Source organism: Silurus aristotelis, assembly GCF_946808225.1.
Source record: "Silurus aristotelis genome assembly, chromosome: 7".
NCBI classification, from domain to species: domain Eukaryota; kingdom Metazoa; phylum Chordata; class Actinopteri; order Siluriformes; family Siluridae; genus Silurus; species Silurus aristotelis.
The window spans coordinates 31562316-31582012 of record NC_139580.1 but is presented as its reverse complement, the minus strand read 5'-3'; the positions used below and the strand labels follow the sequence as shown (position 1 = coordinate 31582012).

At 42.3% G+C, this 19697-nt stretch overlaps 2 protein-coding genes across 4 annotated transcripts in view; both read right to left on the bottom strand.

The window, feature by feature from the left end:
• The window catches only part of peak1 (pseudopodium-enriched atypical kinase 1), a 67336-nt gene extending 60513 nt beyond the window's left edge, over nt 1–6823 (bottom strand). For both annotated transcript variants that reach the window (XM_083546094.1, XM_083546093.1), the window contains exon 1: nt 6559–6823. The gene's annotated coding sequence lies outside the window, so the exon portion shown is untranslated. The remainder of the gene's footprint in view (nt 1–6558) is intronic.
• An 8266-nt stretch (nt 6824–15089) lies between these two features.
• hmg20a (high mobility group 20A) overlaps nt 15090–19697 on the bottom strand; it is a 9067-nt gene continuing 4459 nt past the window's right edge. For both annotated transcript variants that reach the window (XM_083546492.1, XM_083546493.1), the window contains exons 6-9: nt 17844–17919; nt 17336–17551; nt 15840–15972; nt 15090–15533 (exon numbers count right to left, since the gene is read on the bottom strand). In XM_083546492.1, coding sequence (XP_083402618.1) covers nt 15530–15533; nt 15840–15972; nt 17336–17551; nt 17844–17919 — 429 coding nt within the window. In that variant the 3' untranslated portion in view covers nt 15090–15529. The remainder of the gene's footprint in view (nt 15534–15839; nt 15973–17335; nt 17552–17843; nt 17920–19697) is intronic.

Below are 19697 nucleotides of genomic sequence, written 5' to 3'. Positions count from 1 at the left end.
TATGCGGTATGGAGTATAGGGTATGGAGTATAGGGTATGGAGTATAGGGTATGGAGTATAGGGTATGGAGTATGGGGTATGGGGTATAGGAAATGGATTATAGGGTATGGAGTATAGGGTATGGAGTATAGGGAATAGATTATAGGGTATGGAGTATGGGGTATAGGGAATGGATTATAGGGTATGGATTATAGGCTATGGAGTATGCGGTATGGAGTATAGGGTATGGAGTATAGGGTATGGAGTATAGGGTATGGAGTATAGGGTATGGGGTATAGGAAATGGATTATAGGGTATGGAGTATAGGGTATGGAGTATAGGGAATAGATTATAGGGTATGGATTATAGGGTATGGAGTATGCGGTATGGAGTATAGGGTATGGAGTATAGGGTATGGAGTATAGGGTATGGAGTATAGGGTATGGAGTATAGGGTATAGAGTATAAGGTATGGGGTATAGAGTATAGGGTATGGGGTATGGAGAATAGAGTATAGGGTATAGGGTATGGGGTACGGAGAATAGAGTATAGGGTATAGGGTATGGGGTATGGAGAATAGAGTATTGTTATGGGGTATAGAGTATGGGGTATGGAGAATAGAGTATGGGGTATCGGGTATTGGGTATGGAGAATAGTGTATCGGGTATGGAGAATAGAGTATGGGGTATGGGGTATGGAGAATGAAGTAAAGGGTATGGAGAATAGGGTATAGAGTATAAGGTATGGGGTATAGAGTATAGGGTATGGGGTATGGAGAATAGAGTATAGGGTATAGGGTATGGGGTACGGAGAATAGAGTATGGGGTATGGAGAATAGAGTATTGTTATGGGGTATAGAGTATGGGGTTTGGAGAAGAGAGTATGGGGTATCGGGTATAGGGTATGGAGAATGGGGTATAGGGTATGGAGAATAGTGTATGGGGTATGGAGAATGGGGTATAGGGTATGGAGAATAGTGTATGGGGTATGGAGAATGGAGTATGGGGTATAGGGTATGGAGAATAGTGTATCGGGTATGGAGAATGGAGTATGGGGTATAGGGTATGGAGAATGGAGTATGGGGTATAGGGTATGGAGAATAGAGTATGGGGTATAGGGTATGGAGAATAGAGTATGGGGTATAGGGTATGGAGAATAGAGTATGGGGTATGGGTATGGAGAATAGAGTATGGGGTATGGGTATGGAGAATAGAGTATGGGGTATGGAGAATAGAGTATGGGGTAAGGAGAATGGGGTATAGGGTATGGAGAATAGTGTATGGGGTATGGAGAATAGAGTATGGGGTATGGGGTATAGGGTATGGAGAATAGAGTATGGGGTATAGGGTATGGAGAATAGTGTATCGGGTATGGAGAATGGAGTATGGGGTATGGAGAATGGAGTATGGGGTATGGGGTATGGAGAATAGAGTATGGGGTATAGGGTATGGAGAATGGAGTATGGGGTATGGAGAATAGAGTATGGGGTATGGGGTATAGGGTATGGAGAATAGAATATGGGGTATAGGGTATGGAGAATAGTGTATCGGGTATGGAGAATGGAGTATGGGGTATGGAGAATAGAGTATGGGGAATAGAGTATGGGGTATGGGGTATAGGGTATGGAGAATAGAGTATGGGGTATAGGGTATGGAGAATAGTGTATCGGGTATGGAGTATGGGGTATGGAGAATAGAGTATGGAGTATGGGGTATAGGGTATGGAGAATAGAGTATGGGGTATGGAGAATAGTGTATCGGGTATGGAGAATGGAGTATGGGGTATAGGGTATGGAGAATAGAGTATGGGGTATGGAGAATAGTGTATGGGGTATGGAGAATAGAGTATGGGGTATGGAGAATGGGGTATAGGGTATGGAGAATAGTGTATGGGGTATGGAGAATGGGGTATAGGGTATGGAGAATAGTGTATGGGGTATGGAGAATGGAGTATGGGGTATAGGGTATGGAGAATAGAGTATGGGGAATAGAGTATGGGGTATGGGGTATAGGGTATGGAGAATAGAGTATGGGGTATAGGGTATGGAGAATAGTGTATCGGGTATGGAGTATGGGGTATGGAGAATAGAGTATGGAGTATGGGGTATAGGGTATGGAGAATAGAGTATGGGGTATGGAGAATAGTGTATCGGGTATGGAGAATGGAGTATGGGGTATAGGGTATGGAGAATAGAGTATGGGGTATAGGGTATGGAGAATGGAGTATGGGGTATAGGGTATGGAGAATAGAGTATGGGGTATAGGGTATGGAGAATAGAGTATGGGGTATAGGGTATGGAGAATAGAGTATGGGGTATGGGTATGGAGAATAGAGTATGGGGTATGGGTATGGAGAATAGAGTATGGGGTATGGAGAATAGAGTATGGGGTAAGGAGAATGGGGTATAGGGTATGGAGAATAGTGTATGGGGTATGGAGAATAAAGTATGGGGTATGGAGAATAGAGTATGAGGGTATGGGGTATAATACTATAATGCACGAACACAAATTCAAACATAAGATTTTTTAACAGCTTTTTATGACCATTAAGAATGAAATTTAAGACCCACATCACAACATAAACACACAGACACACAGACACACACACACACGTTAGTGACCAGCTTTAACCTGGATTCATTTCTTTTCATGCCGATTATCGCTAAACTCGCACTTCACCGACGCTGGAAAACCCAATCAGCTTTAAGTCTGCGGTACGATCCGAGAGATTCGCACCAATAACAGGAAGCTGATTGGCTGTTGCATGTTGTTCTCATTTGCAGTCGGAATACAGCGGATTACATTTGGACTTATGGAAGAAAAAACTACGACACTTCTAAAGTGCTGCAGGAGCACATCCATGAGCATCAGAGTCAACATGAGTTAAAACCTGCAACAGCGAATTTAAGACTTTTTAAGCGCTAAACTGTAGATTGTTTAACTTGAGACTTATTTTAAATCCTGGTGTTCAGAAGTGTATTTTGGATTCGGTTGCTTTTCGGACCGTGTTCAGCATCTCCAATACTCGTGTGAAACAATACATCTAACCAGGTTGTGTGCACTCAAATACCGTTTAGATTCTGAGGTTAAATAAACAGCAACAAACTGAGACTTTTGTTGAGGACTTTTTCAGCAGCATTACGAGAGCATTGGTTCTTTTTGAGAGAACAAGAAAGAAAAACTGAAGCTCGTATTCACCAATAATACAAAAGTTTGGTTTAAAAACTAATTCTCAGACTGACCCAAGCACGCGTGTGTGTGTGAGAGAGAGAGAGAGAGAGAGAGAGAGAGAGAGAGAGAGAGAGAGAGAGAGAGAGAGAGAGAGAGAGAGAGAGAGAGAGAACCTGCTCACTCTCTGGTCCTCATTCCGACACAGACCCACAGGTCACACCTGTTCTGTTGGAGCTTTGAGGTGTGTGTGTGTGTGTGTGTGTGTGTGTGTGTGTGTGTGTGTGTGTGTGTGTGCGCGCGCGGGTTGGGGTGGTTCAGGAAAAGTTCACGCACACTGGTGTCACATAACAGACGTCTTACATGATCACTACAGACCTTCCCCGTGTTCACCACAGTTAACCCCCAACCCCACCCCCACACACACACACACACACACACCGCCCCGCATTGTAGGTGGAACTCCAAGTGGTCAAACATGACGTCATTTCAGGTTCCTGTCTCTGACGTTGCACTTCCTGATCTTTGTGAACTTTCACACTTCCAGATGTGCGTTCGTCATTCTCCTGACAACAACTGTAACTTCTAGTGGTTTCCTTTAGGTACAGAATAACTGTGTGTATCTACTGTGTGTGTGTGTGTGTGTGTGTGTGTACAAAAACATTTTATCTATTTCTCTGTTCTTTTATTTAAGATCATTCAGAACAAACTGCTCCAGCACAGAGAAGGGACGGAGCACGTCATATTTACAGCAGAAGCTGTTGAGGGTTGAGGGCCACGCTCAAGGGCCCAGCAGTGGCAGCTTGGTGCCCATGCAGCTCACCTACCCTACAGCTCACTGTGTATTAGGATGCGACGGATCGCAGTCACGGGTCGAATGGAAAGAGCGTCATTAGGGATCGAGCCTTCAGAATAATAATAAGAAGAAGAAACAGACACGTGATCTTTAGAAACGTCTCACTGGAGACGTGTGTATCAGAAAAAAAAGCCTTGGCACCGTTGCTTTGTTTTGCGTCTCACTTTGACACACGTCTGTAAGACATGGTAATAATGGTAACAGTAATCCGACCTGTCACAACACATCCGCCCACATCACGATGCCGCGCTCCGGGTCCCGGTTTGTTTTGGGTGAAGAAGTTCTGCGGGCTCGGATTAATCCACACACGTCCCTGTTCTTCAGGTGACGAGCAAAACCACAGAACATCAATCATCTGTCACGAGCAGAACTCTTCCTGCTGTTCACAGATGATCAAAGCAGATACGAGTGCAATTAAAAAGGAAGCTGAAATCACACTCCAAACTCTAGTGGAACATCTTCCCAGAAGAGTGGAGCAAATGAGATCTACAGGTGGAGTGAGATGTTCAGAAACACATTGTTTGGTTTCCTTTTCACTTTACACCTGATTTTAACTAGTGGTGTTTTTACTCTAAAGGCTGCAGCACGGGTTAGTTCTACACAGGACCTAAAGCCCATTAAACCCCAGGTGTGTAAAACCTCTGACCAGCACCACCAGCAGGTACACAGTCCAGAAGGAGTTCGAAAATAAAAGTCCAAAATGCATTTTTTGTTGTTTTCACTGAAGAAAATCATTTGAGTGGGTGTGGAATCTATCGAGGCTGATACACATGTTCCTCGGATGCTCTGGGTGTCCAGTGCATCCGTATGCATTACTGAATGGGTTCCAGCTGTTTACATTAGTGGGATGCGTTTATGCGTTTCCCCCGGGGCGGCTGGTCCCGAGTCCAGACGTCTAGTCCCGAGTCCAGACGGCTCGCAAAGTGTCCCTGACTGCGATCAAAACGGATCACACTCAATTGAATATGATCTGCATGAAAAGTTGGATACAAACTCAGAGATGCAAAGGTCACGGGTGCGATTTTGCTCGGAGCACAATGAGACGTCCCACGTGAGGATTCGCAGGAAATCACAGGAAGGTTCACGCAGGATTACTTTCAGTTTTGCTCAAAGGCCTCAGTGAACACGAACAACGCTGCAGCAGCAATCAAACGCTTTTGAGTAATCGTTCACATTCCACTGCACCACATTAATTATTATTCCTCTTATTAATCATATTATCATCATCATCATCATCATCCCCTGCAGCTCACATGATCCTGTTCACCTGTGCACTGAGATTCACTGTGCTGCTGCAACTAATCACTGTTTACATCAACATCCATCCATCTACCTACTTACCCACCTATAATATTTATCTATCTATGCTTACCTATTATTTGTCTGTCTGTCTGCATGTCTGTGTGTCTGTCTGTATGTCTGTGTCTGTCTGTCTGTGTCTGTATGTGTGTCTGTATCTGTCTGTGTCTGTCTGTCTGTCTGTCTGTCTGTATGTGTGTCTGTGTCTGTCTGTCTGTCTGTATGTGTGTCTGTGTCTGTCTGTGTGTCTGTATGTCTGTGTCTGTATGTCTGTGTCTGTATGTCTGTGTCTGTATGTCTGTGTCTGTATGTCTGTGTCTGTATGTCTGTCTGTCTGTGTGTCTGTGTGTCTGTATGTGTGTCTGTGTCTGTCTGTGTGTCTGTATGTCTGTGTCTGTATGTCTGTGTCTGTATGTCTGTGTCTGTATGTCTGTATGTGTGTCTGTGTCTGTCTGTGTGTCTGTATGTCTGTGTCTGTATGTCTGTATGTGTGTCTGTGTCTGTCTGTGTGTCTGTATGTCTGTGTCTGTATGTCTGTGTCTGTATGTCTGTGTCTGTATGTCTGTGTCTGTATGTCTGTCTGTCTGTGTGTCTGTGTGTCTGTATGTCTGTGTCTGTATGTCTGTATGTCTGTGTCTGTCTGGTACAATTCTGAAAAGTTATTTTGATCACTAAACTCTACAGTTAACAATGGTTTACTCTATACATTGTAGCTGTCTGTGTTAGTGTGTGTGTGTGTGTGTGTGTGTGTTGTGTGTAGACCAGGTTTCTCACACACTTTCAGCAACAGCGGTGGCGTCTTAAAGTTTGAGCACAGCTGCCCGGAGGAACGAAACTTGTGTCCAACTCGCGCGCGCGCGCACACACACACACACGCGCGCGCGGCACACACACACACACACACACACATACAGGCAAAACGCACTCGTTACTAATAAACACAATGTAACTCAAACACAATGTAACTCAAAGCAAAGCAAAGCGCTCGACAACGTACACAAATTTGGGATTCCAGATCTCTCTCTCTCTCTCTCTCTCTCTCTCTCTCCCCCCTTCTCTCTCTCTCTCTCTCTCCTTCTCTCTCTCTCTCTCTCTCTCTCTCTCTCTCTCTCTCCCCCCTTCTCTCTCTCTCTCTCTCTCTCTCTTTCCCTCTCTCCCCCTCCCTCTCCCTCTCCCTCTCCTTCTCCTTCTCCTTCTCTCTCTCTCTCCCTCTCTGTAACTTGACTGAGGAAAGAAGGGGAACTTTGTGTTTCTTTACCGTTTAGACGCTGCGGCTCCGGTTTTCTCTCCACCGCGGGCTCGTGTCGGTCATCTTCCCGGGAGCGCGCGTAGATCCGTGCGGGTCGGACGCCCGTTCCTCACTTCTGTTTCGTGGCTTCACGCGTTCTCTCTCTCTCTCTCTCTCTCTCTCTCTCGTTCCCCGGCGGTCGGGGGCGCGCACTCTCACACGTGCACGCTCTGAGCGCGGTGATTCGGCCTCCCCGGACTCTGCTCCACCACGAGCGGCCGCGGGAGCGCGCGTCTACGTAGCCGAAGAGGGGCGGGTTCACGCCGGAATGTTCGGGAACGCGCATCACATTCCCTCAACTGCTTCCTACACTCACAGGCAGTCCATTAATATTAGGACAGCCCCCCCCCCTCCATTCTGCCTCTTCATATTAGCTCTATCTATCTATCTATCTATCTATCTATCTATCTATCTATCTATCTATCTATCTATCTATCTATCTATCTATCTATCTATCTATCTATCTATCTATCTATTTATCATTATTTGGACAGCACAATATCTATTCCCAGGTTCACGTCAGTATAAAAGCAGACTGAATTTGAAATGAAGTTATTGTTTCTTGTGTTTTTATATCAGATGAAATGCAGCTAATTAGGATGAAGGTCTGGAGATCGACCTGGTCAGTCCTCCACAGTTCAGCCCTCTGTCCTTTTGTTAGTGTGTTTTTTTGGAAAACTGAATGCATCTCCAGACAGAATGTTTCAACAGACTTCTGAATTTGTTCTCCAGAGTTCTCCATCTACATCTTCAATAAATACGAGTGAACCTCTTCCAGAAACAGTAATGCAAGCCCGAGCCATGACATCACCGTGACCTCCACCGAGCTTGACTGATGAGCTCATGTGTTTTGGATCAGACACAGATCCTTTCTTTCAACACACTTTGGTCTTTCCATCATCATTCTGAAGGAGGTTAATCTAGGATTCGAACCCTTTCGTGGTCGATTGCCGTATTCCTTTACAAATTTCAATCCATCCTTCTGATTCTTCTGCTGCTTACTGGTTTATATTGATGTCCTTGATGTGTCTTGAAGTCAACTTCAAACCTCCTGCCCTGTGGAACATTTGTACACTTTCTGTCTTTTCTCAGCTTCCAAATAGCTGCTTTTTCCCTCTCGTCACAGATACCCTCTTTTCTGCACATTGGTTTATTTTTTTTTTTCTTTTAAACAAGAAATACAGTTTAATAGGGGACGTGTGCAGTAATGTTGCATTGAAAAATCCACACAGTTCAAATGTCTTACAGCAGCTGAGCATCTCATCACCAGTACCAGTAGTGCCGCCACGCTAGCATCCATTTCTCTCGTTTCTTTAGCTCGCATTTTAACTCCGGTTTTACGATTTCTCAGTGTTTGTGCTACTTTTATCACATAACTACAGGATGATTAATAAAAATCCTGATATTTAAAAAAAAAAATAAACGACTTTTTCCTCCTTCAGCATTTCCCTTCAGAAGCTACATCCGATAATCAAGTTTCATAAGATAGTTCCTGACAGTGAATTTGGAATAGATATATTCATACATTCATTCATTTGCACAACTCGATCTTCTTCATTGTGGAGTTGAGGCATGTCACTACAAGCTCCTGCTGAAGATGTTAGGATTGCACACTGCAGCTGCAACAGAAACTCCTTTGGACCTGCTGTAATTAAAAAACGCTTAAAAACGTGTTAGACTCCTGCGTCTAAATCCCAAACTCCTGATCTCAGTGGTTTTTAGCTCTGTGCTGATTGCTCAAGGCTTTTTTTAAAATTTTATCTAACTTATATTTTACATAGAGATTTACATCAAATATACTGCATCATATACAACCATCATCCTAAAAAACGTTGTGTAAAATGTAAATAAAAAGTCATTTTAAATTTGATGGCAACAACACGTCTCCAAAAATGTCGCAACAAAAGTCTATAAATATATTGGGTATAAATTGTGTATCTTAGAGAGGCAGAGATGGGCGGAGCTTCACCGATCTGTGAAAGACTGCGTCTACAAACCGTGGAACGATTTCAGTATAATGTTCCTTAAAGTCAAACTGCAAAGCGAATAAATCTCTCATCATTCTAAGAACATAATATCATCCAAAGTTCAAAGAATCTGGAGGAAATCTGCACAAAGATCAATTAAAAAAAATGTATATATTATGGCTATGATCTTCAGGCCCTCAGGGGCCCCTGCATTTAAAACAGTCATGATTCTGTAATGGAAATCACCGCATGGCCTTATTCGCACCTCCAGAAATCATTGTGTGTGAACACGTTTTGCCACGTCATCCACAAATGCAGGTTAAACCTCTAACACGAAAAGAAGAAGGTATGCGTGAACATGATCCAGAAACATTGCCATCCTCTCCGGGCCAAAGCTCATTTAAAACGTACTGAAGCAAAATGGAAACGTGTTCTGTGGTATGACAAAAACCATGGACACCACGTCCTCTGGACTAAAGAGGATAGGGACCATCTGACTCAAAAAGCCACAGCTTGTACATTCAGAAAAAAGGCTCCATGAACAAATGCTTCCATCCAGAAAAAGTCTGTTTCAGGGAAGGTCTTGCATATTCACGGAGGAATAATGCTAACTGAATACTGCATCTATTACAATACTAGGTGCTGAACTGGAGTTTCTGCAGTCTAGACTTTTCACCATTTAAAAACATTTGGCGCGTAACGAAACGAAAAACACAATAATGGACACCCAGAACTGTTGAGCAGCTAAAGTCCTGTATCAGATACATGTGGTACAACATTCCTCTCCCAAAAGAGGTTTCCAGATGTATACGGACAGAAGACGTGATGCTACACGGTGGAAAACACGGTCCTGCAACAACTTTTTGGAGCCGTGATTTTTTCCTTCAAATGGTAAAAATTCTCAGGTAAAACATTTGATGTTTTTTTGGATTTATGAGCTTTTGTAAATTATTGCATTCTGTTTTTATTCACAGTTTACACACCGTTCCAACTTTTTGGAATGGCGGTTGTACTTACTTTAGGTTTTAGGATGTATGTGTAGGTGATACTGAAGCTGGTGGTGCTGTTCAGACCACAGGTATGGGGGTCTGTAATACCTCCGATCGGGAGCACAGTGCATGTGTCGAACTTACACCAAGAAGGTCATGAGTTCAAATCCCAGCACATCCTGGCCCTCAACTGCTCATTTGAATCTAGCAATTCTTGTAAATGTAAATATGGACTTTTTTTATCATATCAATCAAAAGTTGCCAAAATACAGATTTTTTCCTCTGAAATAAACTTTTACACTGTAGAACCTGGAGATACGCTGTGAGGTCTATGATGGACTAAATGGATCCAGGGTGTTTTCCCATCTCATGCCCAGTGTTCCTGTGATAAGCTCCAGATCAAGCGTGACCCTGACCAGGATTTGGGACGTGGTTACTGAAAGTTAGTGAGTTTGCTCAAAAGCTCAGAGGTGAAACGGAACAATGTATTTATACAGTCGCACCTACATGTGCTTGTTAAACATCCATCAGACATCAGTCAGCATTACAGTTCTTCTCAGAGAGTTTCTTCAACTCAAGACACATTTACACACATATGATGACGACCATCTCGCATTCAGTGACTCACGTGATGAACTGATGACGAGATGTTTGTGGGGGGTTGAACCTCTTCAGGTGAGAACCAGTATAATATATTTTGATCAAATGAGGACATGACAATGACTTAACCACTGGGCTTCCACCTCCTTCATCAACTCCTGAGTGAGTCTTAAACCCGGTTTCTGGCTCCAGTTGCAACATCCTGAGTTTATAATGTTTGATCATCTTTGTTGTTTTCTTTTGTTTGTGCACGATTTGTAGCACTTTACTTTTCAATTTGTTTTCTTTACATTCTCACCACACGTGAACTTTGTAGCAGATCGTTAGAAAACTCCGTCCTCGGCATATTTCAGTCCCTCGGATTTCCATGTTAAAGGGCCGAGCGGTTCTGATGTTTTGTGGAAATATTTTGAATACAGTCAAACGGAGGTTCTAATGTGAAATTCATAAAACCTTCTAGATATATGATCTCAGACTTCACCCCAGACGTCTACATCCCCCAACACCGGCCTCCAAAATCTATCGGAAAAGTGGAAGTTCTTATAACAGCAAACGGGATGTGGGAAAAAAAAGCACATTCTCAGGTGTCCATAAAGAGAACATAAAGTGTAGATGGTATGAAGAAGTTTGGAGACAAACGTTGTAACTGGTGCTGTTCTGACCCGCGTGAGTTCCCACGTCTGCGACGAGAGCGGAAGAACATCTGCACCAGCACAAAATCTCTAAACCCTTCGGTTACACCATATGCGCAAAAGTATTGTGACACCAGACTTTTACAAGCAATATGTGGTTCTTCATAAGTTTCCACACTCAACATCTCCTCAAGTGAAATGAAGTTTATTTCTATTGCGCTTTTCACAACACACATCGTCTCAAAGCAGCTTTACAGAATTTAACAGTGAAGGTGAATGATGTGTGTTTATCCCTGATGAGCACCATGGTGACTGTGGTGAAGGAAAAACTCCCTTAGATGTTATGAGGAAGAAACCTTGAGAGGAACTAGACTCAAAAAGGGGACCTCATTTGGGTGACATCAGGAGTGTCCCCAGAAGAGTGGAGGTTATTATAACGCCAGATTGGGCCCAAAAAAACAAAAACTAAAAGAACAAAACAGGAATTTTATAGTCGGGTGTCCAAAAACTTGGTGTAGGCCTGAGACATCGAATTATCACCACATATAAAAGCGTCTCTACGCTGCACATGGGACCTGCTGGATTTTATAAACGTCTCAGAGTACTTTCCCTGGTTTAATGGTAATCATCTCTGGAAATGGAAATGTTTACTCCACTCGATGGAAAGCTCCAGGAGACGCCAGACGAGCCTTTGAGGAAAATATGACTCCATTCTAAAGCTCAACCAGCCGTAATTCGATCAAACCTAAAACGATAAAAGAAAAGCGCTGAAGTCAAAAAACCATGATTGTAAACCATGTGTGTGTGTGTGTGTGTGTGTGTATAAACTGAGGATGAGAGGCCAGTAGGGCACATGAACTCTGACTCACACATCCTCCATCTCCACCCACAGTGCCGTTACTCCACCTGAATTTACAGTCTCGCTTTGTGACCCTGGAAACCCTCACACCCTCCGACGCTTCCGTCTTTCCTCCACGCTTTCTTTCAGTGTCTCACTTTCTTTCACAGGAAGCGAGTGAAGGGAAATCAGCCCCGTCCTGAGTGATGACTCGTTTGATTTGATTCTGCATTGGTTTGGATTTAAGAAACTCCCTGAGGGTGAGGTCTCAGTTAGATAACAGAACAGGACAGACAGCAGGAAAACAGTTACAGCTGTGAAAATCATTTACAGACAATAAATCAGTTTTTTTTAAGAAGCCTCTTTTTCACGTTTTCTGTTGCTTTTAAATATTTCTCAAATCGTCCTTAATATTTACAATCAGGGACGTGCAGTGGATTTCTTTCGTCTCGTTCACCATCAGAATCACTCAAAAACGTTTAGCTGCTGCACGTCATCGCGGGAATTTCAGCAGCACAAATGTATTTATTTGATTATTGATTGCAAGAGACCGGACTGGATTCACACTTTTTTGTATTCGTGTTCGTTCATTTCCTGGTTGTTCATCAATTCAAGACGCATTTACAAAAACCCCCCGAAAGCCTCCCACATGACGTCCGGTTGAACCATTTCGTGTTTGGTGACTCACGTGACGAACTGATGTCGAGACGTTTTGGGGGTTGGAACTATTCAGGTGTGTAATATATTACGATCATCATGACTGTACGCGATCAATTTAACGAACGTACCGAAGTGTTCGCAATTTATTCAGAGCGAAAAATTCCATTCCTGATCCAAGTCAAACTTCTCACTCGCATTGTTGAAAGTGCTCTAGAAGTGAAAACTTCTTCCGTCGTCTCACATCCAGAGACTGTTGTGAGATCCCTGGAGCCGAGGCAGGAAGAAAACCGGTCTGTCACGGGGCAAAATGCTTACAAACGACACTCTCATTCACGTCTATGGGCAACGTAACACAACTAGGTCACTTACCTGGAGGTTTCTGGATCGTGGTTGAGACCTTCAGAACTCCACACAGACATTTCTCACCCTTCAATTAGTTTTTGTGCGGTTCTTCCCACACAAATTTGAAGGCACACGATTGTGTGACGTCTTTGGATGCAGGAGCATAATATTGTCCCTTCACCTGAACCTGGGAGACTTAAGCATGAAGATCTGCTGCTGTAAATCAACCCTACCACACCCCAGGCCTCCTCACCTCCACCCACATCAGAACCTGAGTTTACCTACACCCTCGTGGCAGAATAAGAAGAAGAGCGGGAACGGGAAATAGGGACTGAATGTGGAATAGGATGATGTAGTACTACAGATTTGATATATTTTATTGTATTAATATCTCCTTTAATTGAACGCACGACTCATATATATGACGAACACAATCTGAAGATGTTCTATGCGGCAGGATGAAGATGAGGAGGATGTGCGGTCACTACGGCCGCCTGAGAAAACGCACCGCAGCTGCTCCAAACAGGAAGTCCTGCGCAGAACAGGAAACGGGCATAAAGACCTGTGTGGAAACCCGCAGTTCTCTTTAACACCGGCAGAATGTAAAAATACATCAGAAAATAATCAGTTTCATCCTGAACGTCTCTAACGCGTTTATATATATATATACAGTACAGACCAAAAGTTTGGACACACCTTCTCATTCAAAGAGTTTTCTTTATTTTCATGACTATGAAAATTGTAGATTCACACTGAAGGCATCAAAACTATGAATGAGCACATGTGGAATTATATATGGAATTATATACATAACAAAAAAGTGTGAAACAACTGAAAAATGTCATATTGTAGGTTCTTCAAAGTAGCCACCTTTTGCTTTGATTACTGCTTTGCACACTCTTGGCATTCTCCTGATGAGCTTCAAGAGGTAGTCACCTGAAATGGTCTTCCAACAGTCTTGAAGGAGTTCCCCAAGAGATGCTTAGCACTTGTTGGCCCTTTTGCCTTCACTCTGCGGTCCAGCTCACCCCTAAACCATCTGGATTGAGTTCAGGTCCGGTGACTGTGGAGGCCAGGTCATCTGGTGCAGCACCCCATCACTCTCCTTCTTGGTCAAATAGCCCTTGATGCCTTCAGTGTGACTCTACAATTTACATAGTCATGAAAATAAAGAAAACTCTTTGAATGAGAAGGTGTGTCCAAACTTTTGGTCTGTACTGTACATATATTCACATTTTCTTTGTGAAGGAAAGAAAGATATTATTATTATTATATATATTCATTTTATGAAAAATATTTAATATTTTCTTCCCTTCACAAAGAAAATGTAAAAATCAACTCAATAAACAGGCAGAAACACTGCCCCTAGCGGCCGAAACCTGCACTGACTAGCAATACCTGATTTAAAGGCTATAACGTGTTTATCCTGAACGTCTCTCAAACGTGTTCACTAACCAGAAGTGTTTCCTGCATCCGTCTACAGCCTTCATCTGGGTCCATCAAGTCTAAAAAAACTAACTTTCATTTGTTCCTGCAATCATTTTTTTGTGTGTGTCAGAAAAGTACTGCACCAATACGGAAAACACACGCGAAATAAAACATCACCTTTTTCCTCGTCACACGTGTGAAGATTAAAGCAAACTGAACTGCTCTTCTTCATTTAGTTTTTTTCCCCCACTAACATTTAAAAAACGAGTCCTAAGAGGTCGTACGTCGTGAAAATCTTTCCTTCTGGCTTCAGACGAGTCCCTGATTAACGTAAAAACGATCACGAGGAAACGACGTTCTTTATGTCGAGATCACAAGAAAACAATTAATGTTGAAATCACGGGAAAAAAAGTTTTTTCAGTTTGAAACTGTCAAAACGCAAATTCTTTACACGCCGCTGATTTTATTAATGCAGTGAGTTTTTATTTGACTGTTTGTATTGAGAATGTAAATAAATAAATGAAAGAGGCGAAAGTACGCTGAACAATCGTTTTTGATCCCTGAGCATTTGTTTTCCTGCTGCGCCGAATCTCGAATCGACACCAATGTCCGGCGATTAAAACCGTCCGTGTGGAAACGTAGCAAAAGTTTGTTTTCCCACCATTTAAAACACTGTAATGATTTTAAAACCTTTACAGAAATATTTCGTCTCCATGCTCCATGTTGAGTTCGGTTTAATCAATAATAAACGTTTGCATTAAGCGGCGATATTTGTTTATGTGCGTGTTGATTAGAGTATTAAAAGTTTAAAGTGTTCGCCTGAGGTACGTTTAAAACAGGCGCAAATGTGCGATTCTTCATGAAGCCCCTACTTTTGTTATTTCGGGAACACGGAGTCGTGATAAGGAGAAAAGCGAGTTTTTGCTGCGATGATGTCGTGAGAACGAGGAAACTGTTCTGTTGAGATCGCAGGCAAATTTATACTTTGGTGTCGAGATCAAGAGAAAACAAGAAGAAGAAAAAAATCCAGAAACATATAAAATCATACTGTAAATGCAATTTATTGATGTATGAGTTCACACACGTACGTAACGCCGGCACAGAGGCGAATGGAGAACAACACAAACACGTGGAACTACGGCGGAAACTCGAGACAGTGAAATATAAAAGATCGTTTCTTTTTTTTTTTTATATCTAAAATCGAGACAAACAGAACAAGAAACAGAAGCGAACCAACTTTTCGACCCATTTCCTCTCTTTCCTATAAAAAAATAAAAAGTAGGCATTGATAAATACCAATTGTTGGCTACTAGAGAGGAAGAAAATATCAGAGGGGAAAAAAATGGCACTAAAAAATAAATAATCGTTGTTCAAAGAACCGTGAGAACTAAAGCAAGTCATAAAAAAAATAAAAAAGATTAAGACGGGAGATACGGTGGAGAATCAGGGATTTGGCGGCGCGGCGTTCCGATCGGGACTCGTCCATTACCTGTGAAAGGGAAACACAAAAACACGCACTCGTTAAAGTACGCTAATCCCGAAGCCTAGCGGCTAATCCGGTAAGCGCTAAAAAGGATGAAGAATACCCTTCCCTTCTTCTCTTCGTGATACAAAAAAAAGCTGATTACATGTGTTCTAATTACAGGCTCAAATAAAACCCCACAAGAGAAAATCATTATGTAACCACGAGCGCGATGTTATAACCTGAAGGTGGCGTTAATTCTGAAGCTGATTACTGTAGTAATACATGAGCAGGTGTTTGGGATTAAAGCGGTGATATCACAGCGATTGTTACCTGTCGAGGCACGTGACCACGTCGCGCACCAAGCTAATGAGGTGCTCGTGCTCCTGAGGGTTGGACATCACGATGCTGTGGAGCTTCTTCATGTAGGAATCGATGGAGTCCAGACTGGCCGTCTCTCCGCTGCCTGAAGAAACACAGCACAGAGACACAAGGGGGCGCTATAAAGCAGATTGCACAGCTTTCTTAAAGCAGTGGACATTTAAAGAGCCAAATCTTTCTCGTTGACACACACACAGGACATCATTGATATGTGATGACGTGATGCATTGATTTAAAAAAAAAAAAAAATCATTTAATAAAAAATGGTCCTTATATATAATTATTAGCACATTTGTACCCAATATTTTCGATGTGGATCGATTTCTCGTTACTAAACCGTTTCTCATACGAGATTAACATGGCAGAGGTAGAGCTGCGTCCTCCTGCAGACACAACAGAAAAAACAGCGTCTTTCATCTTTTCTTCTCTTTCGCACTTCAAAGGCGTGTGTTAGAAGTCAGTACGTGAACTGATTATTTGCTGTCTGTCTGAACTGAAGAAATAAAAGTGAACTGTCTATACGATGAATCGCAGAGCGTCGTATTTATTCCACCGCACTGAGCCGCAGTCCAGACGGAACCACATGGGGTTAGAGTATGGATTGAGAGAATGCTGGTTCTCATTTTAAATCTACAAGACGGTTTGTTGCATAAAAACAGAAGGAACATGTACGTGTGTCTCAAAAACAATAAAAGACCAGGTGGGACCACAATTTCGATAAGAACTTTGTGGTCATTTTGGTATTTTTCTCTTCTAATAAATAAATGAATCCACCGAGTACATGTTCAGACTCCTAACCTTCTCTCCAGACCTGTTTCTGCAAAATCCTGTCTCTGAGCTCGGTTCTGTTCACGGCTTTGTTTGTGCTCTTAAACGCAGGTGAGATCTTTTATAGTGAGGTGCACCTTTCCAAAGCCACGCCCATGCTGATGCGGATCAACCTGAAAACACGTTTTTCTTTCACACGTTCACAGTTTTCGAGGAAAAGCCGATCAAAAAGGTCAATCTCGGGATAATCAAACTGTCCTATACATATGTGTGTGTGTGTGTGTGTGTGTTTCAAGGTGAAGTTTATTTCTTTTCACAACACACATTGTCTCAAAGCAGCTTTACAGAATGTGACAGTGAAGGTGAATGGTGTGTGTTTATCCCTGATGAGCACCATGGAGACTGTGGTGAAGGAAAAACTCCCTCAGATGTTATGATGAAGAAACCTTAAGAGGAACCAGATTTAAAAGCAGAACCTCATCTGGGTGACATCAAGAGTGTGATTATAGTCTTTAAACACTGCAGAACACTGGAGAGTGAGAACTTACATGAGCACTGGAGTGTGTGATTATGACTGATGTTCTTTCTACAGTCTTTAACCGTCAGATGACGTTGTGGAACCAGGAGCTGCTGAGGAACTCATAAAAAAAAGTCCAAAGTCTAAACTGTGTGTGTGTTACCAGGCAGCGGGACGCTGGAGAAGCTGTGTGTGAGCGCCGAGCGCAGCTGGTCCAGGTGTTGTTGCAGTAGGCTGCTGCGGGTGCGCTCCTGCATCACGTCTCCCTCCAGGCGGTCCACAGCGCTGCGCATGCTCTCCACGTGTTTCTGCAGCGCCGCGTTCCTCTCCTCGTACTCCATGTTGGTCTTGCGCAACTGCCGCAGCTCTGCCTCGCGCGCTGCGAAACAAACGCGCAGGAAGCTTACAGGGGGGCGCCGACACACACACTTACACTCACACACACTCACACAGACGTACGCCTACACACACTTTTCTGTGACTTCAAGAACGTTGGACTGCATCTAATATATATATATATAATTTTCTCTCAGTATATTTATTATTACAGTGTTGCTCTTTTATAAAGAAAAAGTACTTCTTATTCCGATTACCCGATTAATAAAATAATCAATAGCCCTACTTATAACAGAAAAAAACAGAAAAAGGAAATAGAAAGCAGAATAAATCACCTTTGCTGTGGTTGAGAAACTCCTCAGTGAAGATTGGAATATCAAACACTGAGCGATCCTTCAGACCTCCATCATTCTGATAGAGAAAGAGACTTTGGAATGTCAGCCATTGTCATCTATCATTGTCTTGTATAGCAGGAAGTGTATGCTTTTAAGAACGATAAAAAAAAATCAAAAATCAACAATCAAAAATCCTCATTTATCAATATTTATTTCTAAGATTAAGTATATAAACATTTCTATCCTCACTTGTACCTAAGTATCAACAAATTTGCTTTTTTAACATCTAATTCCTATTAAGTTTTTATTTGCTGTTACAATAACCAGAGACTGGTGACTATCGGCAAAAATCCATACTGATAGTTTTTCCTGGTCGCGTTATACAGTACAAGAGCGGCCTCTAGAGGCGACTCACCTTCCTTACCGTGCTGGAGATTTACGTTAATTCAGCTAAAAGTATGATAGTAAAGTCAGGTACTGATGTAGATGAAAAGGTGAGGAAGTCAATCACAAAAGTGCTACAGCAGGAGATCTTCAATTCGAACCCATGGAAATCAGATCTTTATGGAGCTGGCTTTGTGCACAGGGGCATTGTCATGCCGGAACAGGTTTGGGTTTTTAAGCTCAAGTGAAGTGAAGTGTCTTCCAACTGAAACAAATAGTCTCATCCAAAATGAATAAAAAAAAACCCATCATCAAATAAACAGCACGTGGCATTAGTGATTCACCTCTAGAGGGCACTCACGTACAAGATAATGCAACCAGGAATAACTATCTATAGCCGACAGCAAAATAGTGCTAAAACGATTCAGGCCAAACGTTTGGGAATTTATATATATATATATATATATATTTGTTTTTGCATTTTGATAATTTGGTAATATGGCAAATAAACGCAGATGGGTTTAGTTTCAACGGATAGCAATTTAAGCAATAAAAACAAATTACTTGGTTATTTTAAGAGACCTGCCTTATTTTCTTTTGTATATTTAGTGTTGCTCTTAAATAAAGAAAAAGTACTTATTATCCGATTACTCGATTAATTGATGGCATAATTGGTAGAATACTCGACTTCTAAAATAATCTATAATAGCAGCTCTAATCTGAAACAGGTTTCTAAATGCAGGTGCAGGGCGTTTGAGTTTGTTTTGGAGTAGATGACGACAGATAGTGGATTTTACGGATACTGATTGCGAGGTTGGATCGAACTTGCCAAGAACCAATTAATCAACCCATAGATTTTAAAATGTTTACTGGCTAAAAAAACAATACTGGATAATGAAAATGTACTAAAATAAATAAATATGAATATATTAATGAATGAATATAATTAGATTAATAATTAATTATAAATCATCATCATCTTCTTTCAGCTTCTCCCACTAGGGGTCCCCACAGCGGATCGTCCGTCTCCATCCCCCCTGTCCTCTTCATCTGCCTCTTTCACACCACCTGCATGTCTTTCCTCAAAACATCCATAAACCTCAACATCTTCAGCTCTGCTACCTCCATCTCCACCTCCTGTCTTTTACTCAATGCCACTGTCTCTAATCCATACAACATCTCAGATCTCACCACAGTCCTATAAACTTTCACCCTTTCACTCTCACAGATACTCTTCTATCACAAATCACTCCTGCTATCACTCTTCTCCACCCACTCCACCCTGCCTGCACTCTTCTCTTCACTTCTCTAACACACTCTCCCTGTCCATCACCACTGCAAACAGGAAAGGGCTCAGAGCCTTGATGCAGTCCAACCTCCACCTTGAACCAGTCTGTTGTTCCTATGTCATACCAAGAACCTCTCTATCTGTCTCCCTTATCACTTCTGAACTTCTGAACTATCACTAGT